Source organism: Hevea brasiliensis, chromosome 18, assembly GCF_030052815.1.
Source record: "Hevea brasiliensis isolate MT/VB/25A 57/8 chromosome 18, ASM3005281v1, whole genome shotgun sequence".
NCBI lineage: Eukaryota > Viridiplantae > Streptophyta > Magnoliopsida > Malpighiales > Euphorbiaceae > Hevea > Hevea brasiliensis.
In genome coordinates, this window is record NC_079510.1 from 35,569,072 (window position 1) to 35,576,961 (window position 7,890).

General features: G+C 33.2%; 1 protein-coding gene across 2 annotated transcripts; it reads right to left on the minus strand.

Moving 5' to 3' along the window:
- Positions 1-1,188: 1,188 nt before the first annotated feature.
- LOC110654812 (L-aspartate oxidase 2-a, chloroplastic) lies at positions 1,189-7,189 on the minus strand. 2 transcript variants are annotated; one of them, XM_058140481.1, is made up of 8 exons: positions 6,834-7,189; positions 6,126-6,266; positions 5,158-5,521; positions 4,717-4,959; positions 4,400-4,456; positions 4,240-4,320; positions 3,419-3,480; positions 1,189-2,550 (listed from the first exon to the last, which is right to left on the minus strand). In XM_058140481.1, exons 2-8 carry the CDS (start codon positions 6,254-6,256, stop codon positions 1,542-1,544), a joined length of 1,947 nt encoding a protein of 648 aa, XP_057996464.1. In that variant the 5' UTR covers positions 6,257-6,266; positions 6,834-7,189; the 3' UTR covers positions 1,189-1,541. The 2 variants fall into 2 exon arrangements, with proteins under 2 accessions (XP_057996464.1, XP_021666619.2); XM_021810927.2 differs by lacking the exon at positions 6,834-7,189 and adding an exon at positions 5,639-5,813.
- Between the last annotated feature and the right edge of the window lie 701 nt (positions 7,190-7,890).

Here is a 7,890-nt window from a genome sequence, read left to right on the forward strand (position 1 = left end):
TAGAAAAAAAAAATGATTTCCTGCATGCATAAAGATATCATATATCATGATTAACCTGAAATCAATTTAAAATTTAACCATTCCTTTTTAAAAGAAAATTAAAAATTAATCATTATTTTATTATGTTTTGTATTTCATATGATCATTGTTACTATCATTTTCTTTTCTTCTTTATGAACATATTATTTTTAGCTACTATAATTTTGTGTATATAAACTAAGTCATAAAAATCAGATAAGGAGTAATTAATAGAAAAATAAAAATATTTACTAAATATGTTAATAAATATTCAAATAATAGAATAATTTATATTAAATACAAAAAATAAATTATTAGTTATTGCACAAAGCATAAAAATTTAAATCTATAAAAAAAATAAATATAATTTGAGAAAATGAATTTTAAATATCATTGAACTTCATAATTTATGAATGACATTTTATCATTGTTACTTTCACTCTATACAAAAATTTGAAGCTCATTCTTTAAAATTAATTACAAAAATATTTAATTAAAATGCATAAATTGATTTTAAAATTTATTTAAATATAAATATTGAAAGATATATAAAATATAATTAAAAAAATTAAATATAAAACAAAATATTAACAATAACCATGTACAAACCTCAGGAGTTTGCCTGTAAACAATAAAGTTGAAGGCATTGCAAGTCCTGCGGAGTCTCCAACTCAAGATGTCTCCATCCAGTTTGGTACTATAATAATGGATGCAAAGCAAAAGAGTAAAAAGAAGGAACATAAGAGAGAGAGAGAGAGAGAGAGAGAGAGAGAAGGATCAATTGCTTTAGTCTATTTGCAATTAACTCCATATAATAAAGTTGGTACTAATAAAGATGAAGGCATATAGCCTCCCCTACTAAGTATATTATCCCTTTTATGAACTCCCTCATACAAGCATCACCCCTCTCTTACTGCATCATGGTCGATAGTGTATAAACTAATTTGCAAACAAGAAAATTCAGATTGAGACATGGGAACTGAAACTAAGCCATCAATTTGGCGAATAAAACTTGCTCAGTGTTATGCCTCTCAGTAGATACAACAGCAAGAAACCTGCCATTTTCTCACATAAATGTTGAAGATGTAAAATTATGCAAATGTTGGCGATGAATATACTGTGGCGGTGAGAGTGAGTTGCAAGTTCCCAATACAAGTAAATAAATGCATGTTGAGCAAAATTGATGAGAAATTCATAATATGTGTTCTAATACAGGAGAAATTATAAAAATTTCTCCTAATACAGGCCACAGCATGTTTTATAGCATTTCTTGACTTATCAAATTCAATTTTTCAAATATTCATAACTCATCCTACTTATAGCAATCCAATCACCAAGGACATTATTGTTAGGCTCTCTTAACAAGTCCATAAAAGGAAACAAAGAAATTTTCAAGTAAACAAAGAAAGGCACATCCCCTTTCTTTCCAGAGGATTCACTATAAATCTTCATTTAAACAATGAATGATATATCCAAAAAATAATGTTTTAGCTGGAAGAAAACAGACACAGGCCCTGCACTTGCTAACAGATAGCCAGCTTGTGCAGCTGTCTTGAACTCCATGTCCTATTTATGGGAGAAGGGAAAATAATTGTTGGCAACCTCTTACTTTCCTCCACATGCGGGAAATCAATTGTATAGTGAAGACCGCGGCTTTCATGCCTAGCCAGGGCACTGCTCGCCACCAGCTTTGCACAACAAAAGAGATTCCTCATTTCACAAGCCTCAAGCCCTACCATTGTTTGCTCCCATCCTTGCTCAAATAAGTGCTCTTCCCACTGAGACTCCAGTTCACTGATTTTTCCCACAGCAGTTTCTAGTCTAGTTGTTGAGCGAACAATTCCCACATATTTCCACATGATTGATTGCAGTTCTTTCCTTACTTTCACTGTTGTCTTCAATATGTTGTCTATTACATCACTTCCAAGTGAATTGGGCACAACTGGTCGTGCCCAACAACTTGAAGCACTGAGATCAAGCCCAGAGCACTTCATGTGATCAATTGAAGGCTGGACAGCTCTTCTTGCAAAAACCAGTGCTTCAAGCAATGAATTACTAGCAAGTCTGTTTGCTCCATGCAAACCAGTGCATGCAACCTCACCTGCTACATAGAGGCCCCGCACATTTGTCTCCCCCTGAAGCCCAGCACGGACTCCACCACACATGTAATGTGCAGCAGGAACCACTGGAATTGGCTGATGAGTTATATCCAGGCCATACTGAAGACACTCAGTAGCTATGTTGGGAAAGTGGGAGAGTATTTTTTCTCTGGGCTTGTGGCTTATATCAAGTAGCACATACTTCTCATTACGCTTTTTAAGCTGGTCATCTATACTTCTTGCCACCACATCCCTAGGAGCTAACTCAACCCTCTCATCATACATGGGCATAAACCTTTCCATGCTTAAATTATAGAGGATACCCCCATCACCCCTGACGGCTTCAGTGATAAGAAATGCATTTTCTCGAGCTTTGTTTGGTTTGACAGGAAGGCCTTCATCAGCTAAGGCAGTTGGATGGAACTGCACAAATCTGAGAAAATACAAGATTGTTGAAAATCGTGTCAAAAAGAAAATTTTATTAACATGATTCCCTACTTAATTGACACATGTACCACATATAAGCACAGATGTGATTCCAATGCAGGAACCTTCCCAAGCCAAACAACCGGGCCGGAGTTATGAGAAAAAGAAAGCAGCAGTTATGCAGCATGGTCAAAATATGAATTTTTTGGCCTTCAATCAAGAAAGCTCTCCAATTTATAAATCCCCTCTCTAACAATTAGCAACCCAGTTTACAATTAATAAAAAAGATGAAAGTAGAATTCAAATGGTCTTTTGTAGTTAAAATTGTTTTAAGACTTCCTGATAAAGGGAAAAGATCAATAATCCAATTTTGGCTGCTTCTTTTTTTTTTTTGGGACATTAAACCATCTGGAAAACAATCTTGTGATGAGACAAAATAATTTCATTTCCACATCTTCACATTCTCCAGGATGGTATAATCCTGTTAGGGTTTTGGAAACCCTAACAGAAAAATGAAGAAGAAATAGAGATAAGAGAGAGAAACAGAATAGGTAGAAGAAAAATGGAGTTGAGAGAAGAGAGAGACTGTATTTCTTGATAATTCTTGGAATGGAATTACAAGAAGAGCATCACTGAGCTATATAGGCTCATAACAGAAGTTGTTCCTGCCAATTACAACTGTTCTATAATTCTCTACAACACTATTTACACTTTATTCCTGTACTTCTTCCTATAATATGTAACAAATCAGCCAAAAAAAAAAACTGTGAAATTTATATTTACCACATAGGCATTCACATAACAAGAGAGAAGGATACTATGATTAGAGGTAGAATGTTCACTTCTTGCATAACACTATAAAAGCTTTTACTTACTCCATGTTTGACACCACAGCTTGAGCTCTGTGAGCCATTGCAATGCCATCTCCAGTGGCCACCTATAAGAAAATTTGGAGAAATAAGAATAAATCTTAGGATAGTATAGTTGTGATCAGCACTGCATCTGTACGTTCATTTGCTATATACGGAAAGCAACATAGATTGATAAGCCAATAAAAAAGTCAATAAATGAACAAAGTTGTATACAGATTAGCTGAAAAAGGATTCCAACTTCCTACTGCATATTCAGTTGATCAATATTTTTTACTAGCATACATCAATGTAGGGTAGATCGCATGCACCACCCTTGCAATGTCCCTAAATTGCACATATCATCCTCTAGCATGGATAGATACATAAATCATTCCTCAGATGCATTTTGCAGTGAACATAAATACATCTACATGCTATAAGTTCAATTGAACATCTAGCAACTGCTATGAAAAATAAAATAAAATGGGCAGTAACAACTTTCTTTTACAGAGTAAAACAGTCAAGCACAAGCCAAATATCCATTTCAAGGGTGTTTGATGTAATTATTCAAACTAGAGTGGTGGTTCATCTAATTCAAGCGTACCACAAGGTAGTTAACTTAATTGAGCTATATTTATTTGTTCGTTACTTCTTGGTAATCACATTCCTAATTTGGGTCATTCTATGAACTAAAGTAGCCAAGTCTTAACATCTATTTTTAATTAATAAAACAGGTGATTACACTAACCAAAGATTAAATACCTGGTCTCTTAAAATATAAGGTACAAAACCATCCAAACAATCATTGTGGAAACAACCTCATACAACTAGACAAAGAAGTATACCGGAGGATTTGTGGTAGATGGATAGATATGCCCAGCCCCACCTGATGCAAGTAAAGTCACCTTTGAAATGAAACGAATAACCTGGAAATTTAAGGGATAAAAGGCCTTGAGGATAGAGTACAAAAAAATGGCAAGCCAAATAAGCAAACCCTTGCATCACCTCTTGTGTTTCAGTATTCATTGTGTCAACGCCATGGCAAACTGTGTCAGGACCATCCTACAGCAACACAAAATTCATTTAAGTATCCACACTGATGTAAACTTAAAACTTTATGATGTCAGATGAAGAGGCACACCACAAGTGAGGTGAATACATTCAACTGTTCCTTAATTTTGAAACTGAATATTAAAGTTAATGCTACATTTATACCTACAAACATTTAAGAAATAATTCAGCCAAAAAAAATACTATAAGTGAGTACCTAAAGTTATGCTTCTCGGTTTTTGTATAAACAAAAGAAGTACTAGGAAATGAACCTGAGAAGTCAGTAAATCTATTGCAAAGTGGTGTTCAAACATGGATATACTAGGATCATTAACAACTGCCTCCAGCAGCGCTCGCTCAATCTCCCTCCCAGTCATATCGGCAGCATGAACAATTCTATGGTGAGAGTGACCCCCTTCCCTTGCTAGGTGCAGGTTTCCGTCCTCACCATGATCAAACATTGCACCCATAGCTATCAATTCCCTGATTCTGTCAGGTCCTTCAGTACAAACAACCTAGACAATAAAATTAAATAATAAAAACAGGATATCTTTCATTGTGGGCACAACTCTCAAGAGGTGCTTATGGAAAAGTTAGCAGATATGCTATTCAGAGAAATTCAGCATGCATTAGTTGAAATTCTTTAAAGAATGAAATACTTAGTTTAGCTCTAAGAATATTCATAATGCAAAACTAGTAGTTCTAAATCTTACTCTAACAGTTTCCTCATCGCATAGATAAGCCCCTGCTACAATGGTATCCTGCATGTGACTCTCCACAGAGTCCAAAGGACACAACACAGCACTAACGCCACCTTGGGCATAGTTTGTATTGCTCTCATGAGGCTCAGCCTTGGTTATCACAGCAACAGTTCCATGTTTTGCAACTTCAAGAGCATAGCGAAGTCCAGCAACTCCACTTCCAATAACGACAAAATCAAAATACTTGGTGGAACCATCTCTTAGGCAAGATGATACACTAACTGTTATCGTTCCAAAAGATTTCCAGTATTCACCAATGGTAGACCGGTAAATGTTAAATCTTTGAATTTGCAACATCTTGGATACTCCATATGACCTAAAAGAATTATGTGCACCACAAAATAAATTTTAATAATAAAACAAAAAAAAAAGAAAGCTTCGATATGATATGTAATCATGAATTATTGTCTTGTTGTTATCAGGACAAGCTTACAGAAAATGTGTTTATGTTGTCCTAGAAGAAAAAGGCATGTCATAAAGCCTGCTTCTCATTAAGCAAAATCCCTCTTGTAAAGCACTGCCTTTGCAGCAATAACACAGCAAAGTTGAAAATTTTGTACTAGTACATTTTTTGTGGTGTCATATAACCGAGCACCATAGAGTGAAAGCTGAAAAGAGCAAAGTTTAGAAGTTTTAGGAGCCACAGAAACATCATCTTCTGCTTATGTGAATTTTCAATCAAATGCTATTTGTGGGACAAGAGTAGCCTCAACTCTATAAAATTGTATTAAGGGATTCAACAAGCCCTTAAACCAGAACCCCTTTATATTAAAAAAAAAAAAAAAAAAAAAAAGGATATCACAAAGTTATTGAATTTACCATTTAGATAAATAAATAAATCATATTCATTTCTTTGTACAAACAAAAACCAAAGCAAATTCCATACACAAACTAAATAGCTCAGCAAAGATCCTTAATACCATGAAAGTTCTTTCTGCAAGCCTCCATTGAATGCCGCACCAGACACCTGGGCGGGTTGTGTGCAACTGTGTACCCTGCATTTGTTTAACCTGTAGTGCAGGTTGGCACTGAAGGCAGCTATACTTGTCATGTTAGTTCCTCTGCCAGACAAACAAAAAGTAAAGAAAGGCATCTACGTTAGGAACAAAAACAGATCAATTTAACAATACAAGATATAATTGATCAAAAACCAAATAAAGGAACAACCAAGAATTGTCAGACAAATTTCAACCAAAATTACATACAGTTCTTCTCCTGCGTTTCCATGAAATTCATTTTTGTACGACAACAGAAATGCTACCCATAACAAAATTGAATTCACAGATTCTTCACGCAGAACCCCTTAAGGAAAGGGAACAATTCAGCAATATTTCATATACAAAACAATACAGAGGACCAGAATCCAAAATGAGCAACTAAATGAATTTGAGGATAAGGCAGCAATTCCTCTAACCAAGCAAATAACTACGAATCAGCCAAGAAAAGAGAAAGCTATAACTAAAAGCAACATACAAAAAGGGTTTTAACCCCAAAACAATAAAACAAAAATGAAAAACAGAAACCCAACATCATCAACCTTATCATCAACAAGAAGAACATCATTTTCAGTGATTAATCATCAAATACCATAACCAAAAAAGCTATAATCTATTCATGTAAACACTTACAGAGATTGTTCTTCTCAAATGACAAGTTGACAACAGTCCCCCAGTAAAATCAGAATCTGGGTATTGCTGTCGACGAAATCTAAAAGAGCATCAGTAGACCAGCCCAAAGAAATTAGATTCTGAGAATATTTGCGTTGGAAATTAAATATTATTACAATAACAAGAAGGAGAGGCGTATAGAGATTGAGAATCATATGCCTCCGAAGCGCCAGAGCCACTCTTGTTTTATTTGAGAATTGTTAGTCCAGAACCAGCGTCGAAATTCGCGCCATGCTCCCTTTTCAGTTGTCCGTATACGCGCCGCCCCGCTCTTTCTTTTCTTTTTTTTTTTTTTTTTTCCTTGCGTTTCCCTTCCTAGTTTGTTTTTCCTAGGAAGTTGCTTGAATAACAAGTGTTACGGTGAATTTAATTAAAAAACTCAGTGGCAAAAAGAAGATGATACCTTAACCTTCTTTATCAATTTTTTCACTAAAAAAAAATTATTTAATATAATAAATAAAATTTAAAAATTATTTTATTTATTTTATTAATTTATTTTTATAATATAATTTATTATTATTGGCCCATAATAATTTAAAAAATGTGGGTATTAACAAAAATTATAAATAAATATATTTGATAATTTAATATTTGAGAATGTACAGTAGTATTTAAATATAATTAAACTTTTTTATTGTTTACAATATAAATTTAGTGTAAACAAAAAATTTTGCTTCTCATTTCCAATAATAATAATAATTTTTCATAGTAATTAAAAGAGTTATTGTTTGGAATTCACATTAAAGGGTAATATATAAGTAGTTAGGTTATAATATTTAATTGATTAATTATTTTATTATATAAAATAATTTAATTATTTATATAAATTTATATTAAAATAAATTAATATATAATTTACTTAACATTTTATCTGAATTTAAAATAATATTTAAATTGTGTATTATATTCATAATTAAAAATAATAAAATAAAATAAAAACTCTTAAATTAAATTAACCAAAATTAAGATTTTAAAAATAAAAAAGTTTTGGGTTTAAGTTACATTGATGTTGAGTTAT